This window comes from Nothobranchius furzeri, chromosome 9 (assembly GCF_043380555.1).
Source record: "Nothobranchius furzeri strain GRZ-AD chromosome 9, NfurGRZ-RIMD1, whole genome shotgun sequence".
In the NCBI taxonomy this organism is placed as follows: domain Eukaryota; kingdom Metazoa; phylum Chordata; class Actinopteri; order Cyprinodontiformes; family Nothobranchiidae; genus Nothobranchius; species Nothobranchius furzeri.
Window position 1 is genome coordinate 55242471 of NC_091749.1, and position 19150 is coordinate 55261620.

General features: G+C 40.9%; 1 protein-coding gene across 4 annotated transcripts in view; it reads right to left on the reverse strand.

Annotated features, from left to right (window-relative positions):
* Nucleotides 1-19150, reverse strand: part of LOC107381286 (MAM domain-containing glycosylphosphatidylinositol anchor protein 1) — a 341592-nt gene that overhangs the window by 137369 nt on the left and 185073 nt on the right. For all 4 annotated transcript variants that reach the window (XM_070554534.1, XM_070554533.1, XM_054732169.2 and 1 more), the window contains one exon: nt 3149-3345. In XM_070554534.1, coding sequence (XP_070410635.1) covers nt 3149-3345 — 197 coding nt within the window. The remainder of the gene's footprint in view (nt 1-3148; nt 3346-19150) is intronic.

Below are 19150 nucleotides of genomic sequence, written 5' to 3' on the forward strand. Positions count from 1 at the left end.
ATTTCACTCATCCCTTCTTTGGTTTATTTTGTTTATAATTCTTTATTAGGGCTGTAGCGAAGCCTCGATGAAGTCGACGGCTCGATTCTAAAAATTTGTCGACGTCAGATCCGGTAGTCGACGCACCGCGCCCACTTCCCCCCTGTTTAGAGTTCATCTTTTTTGTGGTGCAGATCTCCCTTTTATTACATTTAGTGTGTTGTGGGTTTTCGGTTTAGTTTAAAATATCACCTTGAGTTTGGTTTAACCACCCAGTTTAGAGTTTGGACCTTTGGAGATCCTTATTTTGGTCCAGAACCCTGTAATCTTTGCCCAGTGAGACATCCATACTTGTATGTACTTTTGTTTTAATTCCCCACAGGCAGAATTGGTTTTATTATTCCCAACCTGTGGATGGAAAGATTTATGTTTTTTTTGTAGTTGTAAATAAACCTGATCATCATTTAAACTTTTAAATCCCGTGTTATTGTCCCTTCCCTTTTTGCACACGAACCAAACTCCCCAGGAAGGGTCGTAACACCACTCGCCTCACGCACATAAGTGACCAAAACAAAGCAGCATGGAGACACTCCGTCTCCAACCACCTCTCAGGCAGCAGCCTGCACTCCCAAGTTCTATATGTCACCAGAACATAACCAACCACAACACAATAAAAGCAGCGTTATACAAAATGGAAGGCCTGTAGTGTTTATTCTCTTACAGTAAGAATTTATCAATTTTTTTTGAGGAATTTATTAGATTTTTTGGTTTTTATTAACTGTGCAATAGAAAAAAATCATTTGATTAATTGTCTAAATAGTCATTAGAATAGTCGACTATTCGATAAAATAATCGTCAGAATAATCGTTTTAAAAATAATCGTTTACCCCCAGCCCTACTTTTTATATATATAACTATATATACATATATAATCCTCTATCTCAGGCTTTTCCACAAGCCCCATGCAGAACTGAATGGCAATGAACGCTTTCATTTCTGGGACAGTTACATCGTACCAGTCATTATATCTGGAGCTTGATTTCAGTTCCTCTCTCTCTAAATACTGGTGAGCATATCGGTTAGTTTCAGTTGTGATGAGGGTCCAGAATTCCTCATCTAAAAAAACTGACAGAAAATCAATGTGTTCTGAATTTGACAGATCTCTGTCTCCACAGTATCCAGCTGGCTCATGAAAATGCCTGATACACTTGGAATACTGTTCCTCTTCTCCCAAACTAACCCAGCCATCATCATTATTATTGTCACTGAGGCTGTGTTGGGCCACCCCCCTGCTAGCAGTGATTTTTTTCCCCACGGTTCCTCCCCCTCCTGCTGCATTTCCCGTGGTTTACACCCCCGGGGCTGAATCGATCAACAGCGGAGTTTTCATCGGCCCGATCACCGCCACCACAGAGCGAAGGATCAGACCCAGTACGGACACGGTGATGCGGAACATCAAACAAGGTAAGGGCTGGATGGGCTGCCGGATGGGCTGCTTGTGTAACTGCATCGTCAGACTCCCTGTTGCTGCGCGCTGAAGCCTTGCTTTCCGTCTCGTTAGAAGACCGCAGATCATCCTCAGAAAGGAAATATTCTTCCTCTGAATCCGAATCTGCCAGTACTACACGAAGAGCTTCGTCAGCACTGAACATTCCTCTCTGCATTGTTTTTTTTTCCTTTACCACTCGCTCGCTCTCACTCGATCTGACTGCTCTGACAAGCCCCGTGGCTCTGCGACTGGTGGGCGGGGTTCAAGTTCTAAATACTCCATAAATTTGAAAAGTAACACACCCACAAATGCTGCTTGGACTGAAGTTACAGGTGTCTGCCACCCCGCTGTGTAACATATTAACTGCATGAGGGCTCATTTCTGCTGCTGTGGCATATTATATCCAACATTGCTGCTTGTCGCAATTCTGCGACTTTGGCGCTTTAAGGGTTAAGATGCTTTGAGGTCATCCTTTTTATAAAACTTTAATAATAAGGCTTTAAAATATGGTTTCCACCTTCCACCTCCTGCGCTCATCTTGGACTTATTCAATTTAAGGTTATTCATAGGGTGCATTTCTCTTAAGTCTAGACTTTCTGAACTGTACCCAAAATGGAAAATAAATGTGATAAATGCCAGGGTCCTCCTTGTCACCTTAGTCACATGTTTTTTTTTTTTGTTTTTTTTTTTTGTGCCCTGAGCTACAAGGTTTTTGGACAGGGTATTTTGCTATTATGTCAACTGTTCTTGGGGTAACTCTTCATCCTTGTCCTCTGATTGCGGTATTCGGGGATTCCTGATCGCTCACTTATATTGGACTCCACACAAAAGGATATTATTGCCTCCACATCCCTAGTAGCGAGACGTCTAATATTGTTGCATTGGAAGTCTGCTAAGTGCCCTACTGTTTCCATGTGGCTTAAAGATGTCATGTTTTTTTTAAAACTTGAAAAAATTAAATATACGTTGAGAGGTTGCACGGCCAAATTTTTTCACAAGTGGCAACCCGTTATCTTTTATTTTACTAGTCTAGAGGTATTACGTGTTTAAATGTACTTCTGTTATTGTTATATTCCGGTAATAATGCTTGTTGGGTGTGTTGATCTGGGTGGGATGGGGAGGGGGGGGGGTCTCTCTCTCTTTGGTTTTTTTTTTGGTATGTTTTTGTGTTTAGTTGTCTTGTTGTTGTTATTTACCTAGAAAAATGAAGAAAGGTTAATTGTATTTTGGTAACTGCAGGTACTGTTGTTTTTCTTCTTTCAATAAAAATATTTAAAAAAGTTAAATAAAATATGATTTTACAGTAAACGTGGCATTTGAATGTAATTGTGAGACTACAGCTCCATGCAGCTGGTTCAAGTGTGTGAAGACAGGTGCCGCGTGCTGATAGGTAAGGTAGGCAAATGCTTGGGGCCCCCAGAGGGCCGAAGAACATTGAACCAAGTCGGAACCAAAACAGTAAAAATCTGTAATGTGACAGCAATGTGACCCCTTCCCCCAACACACACACACACACACACACACAGACGGAGAGACAGCTGCACACATCCTTGTCCACGCAGAACAACACGTCTTCTTGCCTGGGGCCCCGAGAGAGCCTTGCAGCATCACTGTGTGGAAGGTGAGGACAGAAGTGCCTGAGTGTAAACTTGACAGTGTCCTACACGTGTCCATGTGTACCTGAGTGTAAAGAGGCTCATATATGTCCACTCCATTGTCTTTGCTCTGTTCGATGGTCCGATTGCCACGTTTCCAGATGAATCGTGCGGGAGGGTTGGAGTTGACGGTGCAGCGAAGGAACACAGTCTTTTCATGGTAGAAGCCGGCTCGTATATCCCCAATGGTCTGGTGCACTGTCAGGACCGGGACGTCGAGGTCTGTGAGCACACAGCAGAAACACACACCTTTTCACAAAGCTTTGATGTTCCCGTTGTTTTGTTAGCTGTTTTACTCCTCATATAAAAACAACCAGAGCTTAATAAAAGGCCATTGTACAGAAACAGATCAAGATTTTGTCAACTTTTCTTTGTGAACTGTTTGGGGTGTCATGTCTAGAGGGGACAGGATTTAGTACCTGTGGCGCACTGAACTCCCCCACTGACCGAAACCGTGCAAACACACCTGTTTCTAACGAGCCCAAGTGTCTAAACAGTCTGAACTTTGCCTCTTTCCTTTCCATTCGGTGACTCCCCCACACAGGAATTTATATAAATAGATTCTTGTCATTTTTCTGTCATTTCTACACCAACCCCCTTCATATGCCTTGTTTTTCCTGTGCATTTCCTTCATGGGACTGTCGTTTCTCTTTGCCTCAAGTGGATTGGATTTCAGCTGCTGTCACGAGCATGGAGGCTGCTCTCCCCTGGTTTCTGCCATTTCTCCAAAACTCACTGCCACATCCGCTCCACATCACCATTCCTCTCTTACTCTGTCCTCTCCTCTCTCTCTTTGCCTCTCTGACAAGACAGACTTGTGTGTGTGAATTACAGATTCTTTGCAGACTAATTGGACAGTTGCAGACTTCAAAGTTTAACGCTTTTTCTGCGTTAGCTTTCTAGCTTTTTTTTCTCCTCAGATAGCTTTCCCCCTCTACCAAACACTGAGCACTACAGCCCTCTGGGTGAGATGCAAATATGGTGACCACATTCCTCGACACCATCAGACCTGAACAATGCAGTTTTGTGCATGAGGGAATTGCAATTATTTTTATTCATGTTGGAGATCTTTAGAAGATGAGCATACTTGATTTTAAGTGCCATAAAAGGTCACAACTGTCACAAGAGGTAGCTTGTGATCCACACAGGCCCATGCATGGACACACAACCACATTGCAGAGAGCGTAGCCTAAGCACAGCGGAGGAGCACTTCTGTGGATTGAAGGTTAGAGCTTTGGGACCAGCTGGTTCGGAAATACAGGAGGGAATGGAAGCTCACTGAGGTGGCAACAAACAAACTAGACATTACATGAGAAAACAACTTCTTTCCGAGAGGAAAACTGAGCCGCAGACTCTTGGGAATGTTTACGCTTTTGTGGAATGTGATAGAGCTAGGTACAAAAAGTTCAGCAAGCATGAAAATAATGATGGAAAATAGTAAAAACTTGACAAAGGACTGTGTGCATTTCACTGAGCTGAGATGTTTAGTTTAAATAAACTAGATATGTAATTTTTTTATAATAATAAAATGGAAGAAGAGCCAGTTGAGGTGGCTGCATCCCTTCTGGACGTCTCTCTGGTGAGGTTTTTCGGGCACGTCCAACCAGGAGAAGACCTAAAGAAAGACCCAGGACAAGCTAGAGGGACTACGTGTCTCGGCTGGCCATGAACGTCTCAGGATTCCCCTGGAGGAGCATGCCCAAGTGGCTGGAGAGAGGGAAGTCTGGGCCTATTGGCTTAGGCTGCTGCCCCTGCAACCCAACCCCAGATAAGCAGCAGAAAACTGATGGATTAGATTTATATAGCAGTTTTCAGGGCACTCAAAGTACTTCCCGAAATTCATGCATTCTCACATTCACACACTGCCAGTTATGGTAAGCTACTACGTAGCCACAGCCACCCTGGGGCAGTCTGACAGAGGTGAGGCTGCCATTTAAACCATCTGCACTTCTGACCACCCCCAACACAGGCAAATTGCGTGAAATGTCTTGCCCTCTGACACAACAGCAGGGTACCCTGGCAAGAGCAGGGTTTATCCCACAATCTTCTGATCACTAGGTAACCCACTCTACCTCTTGAACTACTGCTGCCCCTTTATTCTGCTTTATGTTTAAAATAATAAATTACACAAAATGTAAAACATATCTAAGATAAAGTACATTGTGTGACACATCTATACTTCTTTGAGATTTTGTCTTTAGTGTTTTGCTTCTTTAGTGCTGTACAAATCTTCCTCTTCTTCCACGTCCCGGTAGACTCAATCACGACTAAAAAGAAAACCCACATATTAGGACAAAAGGCTCATCAAGAATCAAGACAGTGAAGCAAAACCATTTTTTATGAAAGTGTCAAGCTGTCACATATGAAATAACTCAAACGCAGAAGCAGATGACTCAAGTCACAAAAGCGAACCCAAAGTGCTGCACAGACCACACAGGGTGAGCAGCAGACCAAACATGAACGACCTTCACATAATTAAAGAGGAAGTCCTGTTCACCAGTGTGTTTTTCCTGTTTGTGAGACGAACCCCTCCTCCATAACCAGGTTACTGGTACGGAAGCCTGGAAAGGCCAAAATTCCTCAAACGTTTTTTTCCCTACTGGCTGATATGAATTAATATAATAGAATAGAGTAAATGTTATTAGTTCCACAGTGGGGACATCCTCTCATTACAGCGCACACACACTAAAGCTTGGTTTATGCTTGACGCATTCACTTTCCGCGCGGTGATGCGGCTCGCGGATGGAACGCGCTTCACAACTCGCAGCGTTTATGGTTCATGCGGCTCGTCTCTGCGGTGAGCTAATATTCTCCCAAACTGAACGGGGCAGCATGGAGCTCTACGGCATGCATCCAACACTACACCATGGTAGAAGTAGAAATTACTGTTTACAACACGGCATTTCAGCATTTTTAACAGCATCCTCGTCTTTTCCGACAGTGTGAGCTATTTCTCTCCAAGAGTTATTAACAACATGTTGATCACGGTGATCTCTGAGAGCTGAATCATACAAATGTCTGTATTTACGAACCTCTGCCATACTAGTTCTTGCCGGTCCCCCATGTTTTTCCGCGTCCGTCTGTCCGCGTGGTTAGAAATTTTCCGAGGTGCGCGTTGCGGAAATCTTGGGCCGTGCGGAGACGCAGTGGAGGGGCGTGGTTGTTAAAATGACGCAAAATGACGCAACTTTTCCGCGCGGAGCCGTGCGGACCTCGCGGACGCGTCAAGCATAAACCAACCTTTAGAGACACAGATTACAGGTAAAACTGATTCCAGCCATGTTTGCTTTGATAACTTCAAAAACTTCATGCTGATGACCCACATGAACATAATCCTCTGTTTAGTGGATGCAGCTACATAATGAAGTTATCTTAATATGATAGATTTTTTTCTTGGCAGGAAATAATAACTGGTAATATTATGAATGACATGATATTGCCCACCTCCAGATGGAAATTTAAAACATTTACATTAATTATAATTAAAAGTTCCTGTGTGACATTTGTGACATGTAGCTGTAACTTTTTACTGCAGAGGACAGACAGACAGACAGACAGACAGACAGACAGACAGTCAGACAACAGACAGACAGATAGATAGATAGATAGATAGATAGATAGATAGATAGATAGATAGATAGATAGATAGATAGATAGATAGATAGATAGATAGATAGATAGATAGATAGATAGATAGATAGATATTTTCTTCTTCTTATGAATTGCATTCAACCATCAAATGCATGAAAAGTCTATTATGATAGCTTATGTGTAAATATACCATCTACATGTGAGCTGGTAGTGACCACTATACTGTCACGATGTAAACCAGGAGGAGGTTAGGACCCAAGATGCAGAACCAGGATGACACAAGGCAGGAGTAGTAGAAAACATAAAATACTTTATTAGGAATAATTGTCCAAAAGTAAAATCCAAAAGGGCAGGTAGCCAGAAACTGAAATCCAAAAATCCTAGTGCACAAACCTAGAGACCAAGAGACAAAGAGCTCCTTTAAAGAGCAAAACCTAGAGACTACCAAATATCTAGAGACCAAGAGAGGGAAACGAGACAATGCTGACACAAACAATGGACCGACAACACATTGAGATACAGACAGGGTTATATACACAGAGAGAAACAATCAGGGAAACAGGTGACAGGTGTGCGGGGAGTGAGATCAGAAGGGATCAGGTGAGACTAATTAACTAAGTGGGGAAAACTGACTAGGTAAAAGTATTCTACAGAGAACTAAAGATAAGTGAACTCCTAAACCTGAAAACTAGACACCAGAAGAAAAACACTAACAGGGATGGGATAACTAAATCTGAAATCACTAAGGGGAACCTGAGGGAAACCTGGGGGGAGCTGGAGACCTAAAGGGGCACAGAAACCTAAGGAGAACACCTAAGGGGAAAACCTGGAGTGGGCTGGGGAACACAAGGAGGCACATGAGGAACACAAGGAGACACATTAGGGGATCCTATAGGGCTGGAGAACACAAGGAGACACATGAGGGGGATGCAGAACATGACATATACATCAACTGTTTATCGTCACTATTTTATTTTTAACATTTGTTTAGTTAACAGTAGTTTACGGCTTGGTGAGTTTTAAACATTTGGAGATTTTAATATAATCTGATTTTTAGGAACATCATACTGAAAATCCATTTTGAAACCCCACTCAGGTTACAGTGTGTACAAAAAAATTGGATACATGCTGCATGATAAACATAGTTTGCTTGTTAATAAGAGTTTTGTTTTAATGGTGAATTAAGATTTTGTGATTGCATGTCAAAAAGCATAAGTCATACTATTCAATATTTTGTTTTATGCATTTTCTAGCTACCTAAATGAGCAATCTAAGTGCACACATCAGTAAACATCCTGAAATTTTAAATGATAGCTTTGTGTACAATTGTTTTGTTGTAGCTCTTATAATGCTACCTTTTCCAGCAAGTCTCACTTTACATCCATAAGTAAATGGAGACCTAAGACGAAACTGCAAGTGCACAATACAATATGAAACTTTAATGAAGCTTCTGATTTCCCCAAAGTCCTGCATTTGAACACAGCTGAGATCAATTGCACGGCACTGCGTCTGTTACCTATAGCTTTTAATGTGCTGTTAGCTCCCAAATTTCAGGCTTTGCTGCTTTGACACCATAGTGATGCCGACACAAACACATTTTAGTCCTCTATTACTGTCTCAGCATGGGAGCATGCCTGAATAAATTTACATTTCTTGTCCATAAAGTTAGAAGCTTTAGTGTTTTTTGTATCTGAGTAGGACAACAAACTATGTGTTTAATGCACACTCCTATGTGTACTAAAACTTACAAATCTGCTCAAATGTATGTGTCTCATATTCTTTTGACATTTGCAGATTTGCCTGTGTGAATCAAACATCTGTAAGTTTTCTTTAGTGTACTCCTACGAGAGAAAATCAGCTAAAAACTCCACCAACCCAGCCTTTCTGAGTGGCCACACAGACGCATCGTAACTAAAAGGAAAAAAATGGTGTAACTGTATTACTTGGTTCTTTTTTAAAGACAAAACAGGTTCTTTTTGACTTGACTCTCTTCTTGAATTAATACGAAGTGTCTGACAATCCCTGAATAAACAAAGAATTCTAAATCTTCTGGTTAAACATCCAAAGACAATTCAGACTGGATTTCCATATTTATATAGAAATTCACATCATATTGGTCAAAGTGCAGTGTAGTATATCAAGCTTTAAAAGTACCCAAATATATACATATGCTACTCTGGGACGTAATTTTGGGGGGGGACGGGTGGGACATGTCCCCCCCCACTTTTTCAAAAGGCAGTTTTGGTCCCCTGCACTTTTTTCCGTCCAAAAACAATGTTACGCTCCATTAAAAGGATTTGGTTGAGCACTAGGACCGAAACGGAAACCGGTTTCCTATTAGACCCGCCCAAAAGCTAATCTATTGGCTCTGCTGATACTTGCTAACGTATTATTGGCTATTGCTGCTGTCACTCAAGTTGTAAACAGTCAGAACGTGCTCACGTTGTTTTGCTAGTTTGGAGCCGCTAGGGAACACCGGTACTGAGTCACATCGTCAACTAGACGCTGTGTAATATCAGAGCTCAGCTCAGCTTCCATTACATAACATTTGAATAAGTGTTCATTTGTGAGTCTTTGGTAGTTAGGCACAGCCAGGAGGCAGCATGTCAAGAAAACGAAAAGTGGATATAAGAGACTTCTTTCAAAGTCAAAACGTAAGTTGGAACATGTGACAGACCTGCATTAAGCAAACATACTCAAAACTAACTTTTACAAACTCATCTCCTCCACATAACTGACTCCTCCGACACAATTTATTCGTATTATTATAATTATTATTATTTTTTATTACTATTATCATCATAATTATTATTACTAGTAGTAGTAGTAGTAGAAGTGTAACTTCAAAACTTTTATCATTTAACTTTATTGTAAACCTATCTATTGCAATGTATATTTTCACATTAAAAAGCTCTGAAAAATGAACAGTATCATCATCGTCAACAGATTTTTTTAAGCTTAATGTCAAAGATGTACACTTTTCATTAGATTTATCTTATTTTTTCCTTTTATTTTTTGTGTGTTGAAATGCAACACTTTTAAGGGAAAAACATATTTAATATGTTTTTATACACTCAAATGTTAGGGTGATGATCATGTGTAAAACATTAGTTCAGCTTGTCCTCTAACACAGCAAATGAACAAACGGCCAGATCTCAGGAGGGACCGTTTATGTATAAATAATTTTTATACTTTTGACTAGGCCTGGGAAAGTAACAAATTTTGCTGGACGATATTTTGTCCAACAAATTGTTGATGATAAACGATATCATTGTCAACATTATCTAGACCAAAATAACCACTAATATAATGTTAATATATCATAATAATGCAAGTACACCCTTTAAAATGCAACAAATAAACCTTCATTTAACATTGAAATATCCAGAACCAGAACTTCTAAATGAATAAAAATAACAAACAAAAATTAAATAAAAATGGAATCTCACTCCCGGTTAGAAAATGTTGCACCAAAAACAATAAAAAAAGACCCAAAACAATAAATACAATGGCCTATCCATTGTCAACAGCCAAAACTGCTCTTCAATAATGATAATAAATAAAAATAATAATAGAGTTGTACATTTTTTAACTTTGATATATATATATATATATATATATATATATATATATATATTGAGGATGGAAAAATTATTGAGATGGGCACGTGATGTGTCAAGGGGTCTTTACATAAAACCCCCCACCCCAAATCCGCACAAGCCTGCTGTGTCCCCCCCACTTCTGAAATCAAAATTTCGTCCCTGATGCTACTCCTACATTTTGTTAAATAGTGGACAAAAACATACATCCATCCAAGCCAGAGAGGGTACGTATACTAGGGGTAGACTGATGCACTGGGCTGATATTTACCATTTTTATACATCGGCCGATATTTGATCTTCGTAAAGCCGATTTAAAGCCAGGCATATCCTCAGGCAGCCCGGTGTTGTTTCAGAATTTAATTTAAAGAGCAAGTCACATCACAATCAACTATTTTTTTAGCTGATAACTAGTATAAATGAGCATCTAATTGTGTTGTAGACATGTGTAGTTATTATTTTTGCATTTTGATGAATTTTCTTTGAAAACTCTAAATTCTGTTTAAAAACGTCAGTCTAGCACCCTCTTCAGCTCAAAAGTATAGAACACGTTTACTTTGAGTCTGTTTTAGCCAATGGCTAAAGAGAACGATGCTACATATCCAAGAACAGTACTACGTAGCAGCTCTGTGGTTATAAAAGCATCGCGGTCTCAACCAGCCTTGTAGCAGTCGAGGCTCAGATTAGCCGCAAGTGAGTTGTGCTGTAGTTAGCATTAGCATTGTGTCAGAGTCCCAGCAAAACTTATAGTATTATAGTTACTTAGTTCTAGTAGCTTGGGTGTAAATATTGTAGTTAAGTGTTTTAACATGTTACTCTTTCACCAACTTGATGGAGATTTAACCAGGATGGAGTTTGAACGGGGTTATGCTGGTTTGAAGAGCATTTCACAAATTAGTCCAAGCCGTTCCAGTAATTGGCCGGATCCCACCGACTGCTGCTTCCACAAAACAGAGATTTTGGGCCCTATTTGAGGTGATTAAGCTAAATAATTACTTTTAATAGCTTCTAAAGATCGTTCCCTACCTGTAATTTTGTAGCTATATTTGCTATATTCATAAATGCAAAGTAAGAGAGATGTGGACGTTGTTCTTATAATTTAGACAATCAGTCCACACTGCCGCAGGCTTGAAGAGAGTGTTGTGTGTGTTATAATGTCACAGACTGGTTCGGGTTAAGTTTTTGCGCCAGTTAGTAATATCAGGGCAGATGCAGAGCAGGAGGAACACTGAGGAGCAGCTCCTCCTGCAGCTAAACTGACCTGCTTCTGAACTGGTGCTGAGTCCAGTTCTAATTAGAACATGTCCGATTCTGGACACTGAGTTAGCTCTGAGAGCAGTCCGATCTCTCACCAGCCGTGTTATAAAGCACATATATTAGACAGTTTGTTTTGTACATGGTCTATGTTACTAAACTCCCACAACAATGTTAATATTTTTTTCAGGTTAAATCTGCCCAAGACTGATGTAATCTCCCACCAGCCTGCACCGGTCCAGGCTAGAAGTCTTGCAGGTGAGTTATTTATAACCTTTTGTCTTTCTTTACCTTCTAGATTTAACAATATGTAATTATTTATGCTTATTGTTACACACGTGTGTTGCTGCTCTTAAAAACAACTATACATATATTTGCTGTTTCTTTATATTTCACATAGCCTCTCAGCAGCAGTGTGTGTGACACTGGACCATGATGAGAATTCCACCCTGAGAAGCTTCTGCACTCCTGAACAGACCCAGGTGTGGTCGAGAGCTTCTGAGCAGCTTCCATCTGAATGACAGGACAAGCTCTATGAACTGATCCACGTAAAAACATTCTAAACAATAATATTGTACAGGGGTGGACCTTTAAAGCGCCCGAGCACCAATGGCGCTAAATTTTCTTGTCGGGCGGTAAATACTTGACGACTCACCACCCGGGTGGCGCCCAAGCTTTATTTGTCATTTACACACTGGCTTTCACCTACATCATGGCCCCGCCCTGTAGGAAGCTGCCGTTTTCGTTTTGCGCACGTGAACCTGCGCGCCTCTAGCCACGTACTGCACTTGTACAATTTGTGCACGTACTGCACGATTCTAGTTATAGTCACGTGAACTATAAGTTCACTATTAAAGACGAAGTGGAACCGCGCTAGAAACACACAAGCACGCAGGAAGATGGCGCCACCACAGGGATTGGATTTCTTGATGAAATCTCCGGCAAAACACTTTAAAACTGGTGAGGAGAAGTGAGACAGTTCGAAACAGTATGAAGCAGAGAAGCGTGTGCGTAGGTGGAATGATTCTTGGCGGTTTAAAGAAGACGGGAGGCGTGTTCGAGTTGAGCAGCGGCTCGCCTGGAAAACAGACGAGAGCAGACGGAAGCAGCAGGGGGAGTGGCTGAAAGCCGGCGTTTAACGCCGGGGACACACCGGCCGCGGAAGCGCCCGAAGCGAATCGCTCACGAAGTCCGGCCGCTGCTCGCTGCTCCTCATTTCAGATCAGACGCGCCCCATTCGAGGCGTGCCTCGGCTCAGCTGTAGTTTTTCTTTTAACTACTTGGTGTCCTCCATTTCCTCAGCTCTTTTCCTCTACGTGTGTGCGAGCGAGCGAGCGAGAGCGAGAGAGAGAGTTAGAGTTCTGCCAGTTGAATCTCTTGGACTTCCCTGCATGTGTAGCTTGGGGGTGACGGTGGATGAAGATATCGCGTTAGCATTCACACTTGTTCAATTTTCAATTTTAATTCTGATGCCTGTTAGCAGCTGAAACACATCCTCACATGCTTGTGGATATCATATATTGTATATGGAGACATGACTGTAATAATAAGTAAAGGTTATCAGCTGTAGCTTCAGTGTTTTCAGGAAACGTGACAAAAGAAAACAAAACACATTTCTCTTAATGGCCTATATTGTTGTCATCATCAACATAACATGATTTACAGAAAATGTGAACAACTAACATTTCATGTTCTGCCATTGGATGTTTGGATCAAAATATGAACCAATCAGATCTTAGATCAGGTGAGAGCCAGGCGTTTCCCGTCATCTAGGTTTTGCAGGCGGTGAAGAGCAACTGCAGCACCTTGCTCCAAAATCTGCGGCCGCCTTGATCTCACGAGGTTATCGTTGCCTACGTATGCATGACGTCAGAGCAAGTCGGCGTCAAGTTGGACACAAATCTAACCGGCATGCACTGCTCGCGATCACCGCTGGTCTAATCTGCGCAGAACTGGCTCATCTCGAACACAGCCAATGGCTCGAGTACAGCAAAGCGGAGTTGGTGATGTACTGTGTTGTATGCCGGAAGTATGCGACGACAAAATCGAGTTTTGTTGAGGGAACAAACAAATTCAAACTTGAATACGTTATTATGTTTGTGAATGTGTACAAAATAAAGGTTTATTACATTTAAAACGGTTCAGTTGTTATTTTGACTCGTTTTGGCAGCTGACCAGCGGGGCCGGTAGATTCTTGGCGGGGCCGGTAAATATTCAGAGTTACCGGCCCGGCTGGCCGGTTGGTTTTGAAGTTAATGTCCACCCCTGTTGTACTCTGTATTCTGTTTTTTTTCCTTACATCTCAGCCTGGCTGGTCACCACTGGAGAGGAGTAGCTTCCCAGGCTCACACTAACATCCCTTTTGACCCCAGGGCCTCCTGATCTAACAGAAAAAACTGTAGCTCTATCCTTGCTCTGCTTTCCACATGTTTCTCATCATCTCTGGAAGCTACCTCCCACAACACTGTGATGTTATATATAATTTTTTCCCCAGGGCAAATGAACCCCAGTAATCTGTTTTCAGACTGTTGCAGCTACAAATGGTCCAGACTAACACGAAGCCTTGCAGGTGTAGTAAAGGTGAGTTGATTTTAATCATCATGTAATCTTCATTGCAACCTTTGAGTATTAACATCATCTATGTTTTTGTTTCATAGCTTATTGCTACATGTGTGTTGCTGCTATGCGCTTGGAGCTAGATTACATCATGACATCATGAAGGAGGTGGCTGATTCTGGCCCTGTGACACTTGGTGGTGACGTTTGAGCTGATTCACCTGGTAAATAACTTTTACATTACATATGTTGTTTAATGTCTATCAAGAGTAAATTAACTAATAACCTGCATTATTGCAGGACACTCAGCAAAATATGGATGCTACACCATGAGGCAGGCATGCGTTAATATTCTGTAAGAGCACATGAGGTGAGCAACACCACAGATTATTATTATTTTTATTATACACGGTCCTGGATTTGTTTTCTTTCTGCATCTCATCATTAGCCTGGCTGATCACCTGACAACTCCTGTCATCTGGTTATGACAGCATGAGGATGTCCTCACACACCTGTAACCTATCAGCTCATCTGGCAGAATAGAAAGAGAAGAGACAACACCACATCTCCTGTTCCTGGAAAGCCTTCAGCCATCCATCCGATGACTGAGAACCTCCATCAGCTCTGTCTCCTGTCTGCCTACAATTATTATAATAAATATTGTGTTTGACCAGTTCTTTGTGCTGCCCAAATGTCTCATTTTAATTCCAGTTTTTATATTTTAATGGATATTTATATATTGCATTCATTGAATTTTCGCATTGTTGCACGTTTAACTAGCTCCATTGTGAAGAATTAAATTAGCACATCACTGTTAAAAACTCATTTTAAATTTAAGCGTGTTTAAATATTTATGGAAATGAACAAAAACAGGAAATATATAAATTGAGATTGATTCAATTAATATAACAAATAACTGTTTAGAGGACGAAGGAATCATTCAAAGGCACATTCAACTCCTGATCCTGACGACACCACCAGAGGAGACACAGCTGCTGACACTTGAGGATCACACACGACCAAAAGAAAGCTGACATTAGTAAATAACTAAATCAGGGCAATTTTAGGTGGATGTTTGTGATTGCACAACATAAATGAACACATAACAGAATGTTCTCATGGGTTTTTTTTTATAACTTTCTCTGCAGCAGACCGTAACTTTAGCCCAGGGTAGGTGGCCTTGTCCAAGAGAGCTGCTATCGACATGTTTCAGTGGTTTTTCCTGCTTTAACATGTTAGATTAGCTGTTCAGCAGCTCAGCTATTTGCTGGTGATTAAAACCAGGTGTGTTGAAGCAGATAAACCTCTAAAACATGATTGATAAAAACTCTAAGGCCGTGAAGCCAAACCCTGCAGCTAAACTAATGCTATAGCTAACGGCTACTTAACATTCAGAGCTGGTTCTGTTGGGTCAGCTCCGGTAGTTTCAGGTAACTCACAAGCTCAAAACAATAAGGCTCTGGGGCTTCATTTATCAAGCTTGCTTTCGCACAAAATGGGGTCGGAAAACTGAGTAAGCAACTTTCCACTCAAACTTTGGGATTTATGAAAGAAAACTTAGCAGAAAAATGTGTGCATCTTTAAGTTGACTAAGGACCTGTCATACGCACATTTTGGACATGGAGAGCACCTGCAGTGCTGCTGCTGAGAAGGATAAAATTATGAAATCCTGCAGCATTATCACTTGTACTGCTTCGTTTTCACACAGAACAAGACCCCCCACACGCACATATGTGCGCGTACACACACATGCACGCACACTCACACACACAGCCTGAAGCGCAGAATACGGAATACAGAATATCAGCAGGGCAACAGAATGAGACCGAATTTCATGCGTCTGTGACAGTGTGTGTCCTGTCACTGTGACCCGATTAATCATGCGCCCTGGCTACTGAAAATCCACGGAGTGGCACTGCGATGCTGAAGCCGTCAATGTTGTAAATTCTTCAGATACATCTGTGGCCGATATAAAAAAAAGGTCCAATCGGGATTCAATATCCAGACTCCCGGATGAAAGTCACACACGCTCTGTTTGGCTGACCGGTTAAGTACGGTTTTAGTAAGGATTCTATGCAATGTTTGATTTAGCTTTGCTGCTCCATCTACACGGAATTCACTACAGAAAGATCTAAAAATCAAGGATTTGGTTTCCTTGAGTGGATTTAAGACTTTGATTAGGTCAATGGAATCCAGACTATCAGTGTGTTCATGTTTTAATTGAGTTTATGTGGAAATGTATTTAAATGTGAATGTATTAATGTTGTAGCTTATGCTGCTGCTCTGTCTGTCTTGGCCAGGTCTCCCTTGCAAAAGAAATCTTGTATCTCAATGGGACCAACCTGGTTAAATAAAGGCAAAATATATATATACTAATAATAAATGAGACCCCAGATCTGCTTCTCTCCTTCAAATAGACTTGGTATCGTTCTTCTCGACTGTCTGCATATGACAGTGTGAGCGTCCTGTCACAATGTCCCGAATGATCATGCGCCCTGGCTACTTGGCCAAGGGGATGTCCCTTTGGCTGACTGGTTAGAGCGTGTGGCTCTCACTCGGGAGTCTGGGGATCGAATCCCGCCCGGGCCCTCGTTTATTCACCTTGCCACATGCATAAGGAGGGGGAAAACATCCTCCACTTCTAATAACTGCTCAGAGTGAAAAAAGTTAGCTTTGTCTTGTTACCCATCTGTCTTCGTCACTGCCACGGCTCCGCACTCTCGGTCCGCCAGGCAACGCCTACTAATGTTGCTTTTTTTAAAAATTGATATGTGGGTGGAGAAGGACTCTGAGGCAGGCTTGACCCGCCCTTTAAATATATGTTGACGTTCACTAATAACATCTGCATAATAAATACTCTAAATTAACTTTATTTAGGTGTCTAACTTTAACACTGAGCAGTGCACAAAATTAAGATTCAACAGTTAGTTACATTCATAGTTCAAAAACTAATTCAGCTTCAGAAAGTTTGTGCATCCAACAATGTTATTAGTGACATGTTAGCATGGAAATAAGGTGGGGAATGTTAAGCTATTGGCCATGAAATTGGCACATAAAAGTCAGCTGTACATTTAGTTTTCTTTATGTTTATGTTTATGTTTATTCACTTAGCAGAAGTACCCCTGAAGTACTTAGTTTTTCGTCCTTTTATCAAAACGTATTTTGAGTCTGAGAGGGTTAAAATAAATCTTCACTGCTAAGTGAATAAACATAAACATAAACATTCTTTAGTTCTTCATTGTACACAGTGTGATGAGGGTTTGTTTTTACATTTGCCAACATGTTTCAATGTCATCTTCATCAGGGTAACTGTCAAAACATGTCGACAATGGTAAAAACAAACCCTCATCACACTGTGTACAATGAAGAACTAAAGAAAACAAATTCAGAAAACAAACAGTTCGAACGTAACTAAGAAATCAGCAGTACATATCGGCCATCGGCTGACCGTGTCTCCTACATATCGGCCATCGGCTGACCGTGTCATGTCCCTGTAGGAGGCAGCAAAAACAAGGCAATTTGTGAAAAAAAGATAAATATAAAAAACGTTGTAAACACAGCCACTCCATTTGAGCCACTTTATCTGCTACTATTGCACCTCTCTTAACACTTGCCACCTCAGTTAACCCTCTGGAGGCAGTCGTTGCAGATTTGCTACGTTAAAACCTACCTACCTGGTTACTCCACATACGTATTTCATGAGCATTTTTTTTACTCAAAAGTACCCCTGAAGGACTTAGTTGTTTGTCCTTTTATCAAAACGTATCTTGAGTCTGAGAGGGTTAAAATAAATCTTCATGGATACGTTTAACTTTATTTAAAGGTATTTGATAAAGAAAAAGGACAATAAGCCGTATCTGTGGGACAGAGTCGTATCTGCTTTACACAAATTGATTTAGAACAAGAACTGCATCTTTTCTTCATAGAAGCTTAATCAGTCACCCAGATGATGTCTGGAATTGAAATGATTTTGTCATCACAGGAAAGGCTGCAAGTGTTTTATCTTATTGACTCTGAATATTCCTTATTTAGATGCATTTTAAAGTCAAACACTCATCTAAAAACCACCAGAACCTCATTATACTGTATGTCCAAGTATGCTTGTGTCTGAGTTTAGTGACAGAATAGCAGCACACCACTCGCTCACTGCTGAATCAGAGAGTGAATCATTTACACTAAAACATATTTGTTATTTAATAACTAAAGTTTTAAAATGAACTAAAGTTCTGAGTAATCCTTCCATTGTTTTAATTCTTTTTAAACACTTTCTTTTTTTTTTTTTTGGGCTGACAAGTTTTGGCTAACGCTGTAGCCTTCCTCAGAAAACTAGCTGTGTTAAAAAAAGAATTAAAACAATGCTATAAACACACTTTAACTGTGCAAAATACACAACATGCAGGGATCTTTTTTATACTTAAATTTCAGTTGAATTTGCCAAATATCACTAAAACAAACAAAAAAAAAGAAAAAAAAAGCATATTTTCTCAAAAGCAATTTTTCCTGGCAGTGAGTCAGTCTTTGTAAAAAGTTGACCTCTGCTGGTTCGTCTTCCCTGTAGGAGGACACCCCAGACTCCAAATCCTCTTTGGTTTCCAATAACATGTCCTGTACTCTAATAGGCTTCTAGAAGTGGACGGCCAATAAGGGAGCAATGAGAAGATGACAGGTTCAGTTGAGTGAGCATTAAGTGGTTTTTGTGTGTGTGTGTGTGTGTGTGTGTGTGTGTGTGTGTGTGTGTGTGTGTGTGTGTGTGTGTGTGTGTGTGCGTGTGCGTGTGCGTGTGCGTGTGTGTGTGTGTGTGTGTGTGTGTGAGTGAGAGAGAGTGTGTCACAGGGGAGGGGCTGGAGGGTGGGTTGGGCAGATGAGAAGATGTGGCTGTGTTACAAGTTCAGCATCTAATGTATTACAATCTCACATGTGCAATCTCACATGGAATCACTGCAAACCACTGAAGGTCACTGAAAAATAAATTATAAATCTGAAAATGTAAATATATGGAACAGAGACAAAAAACAAGTTGAATAAAAG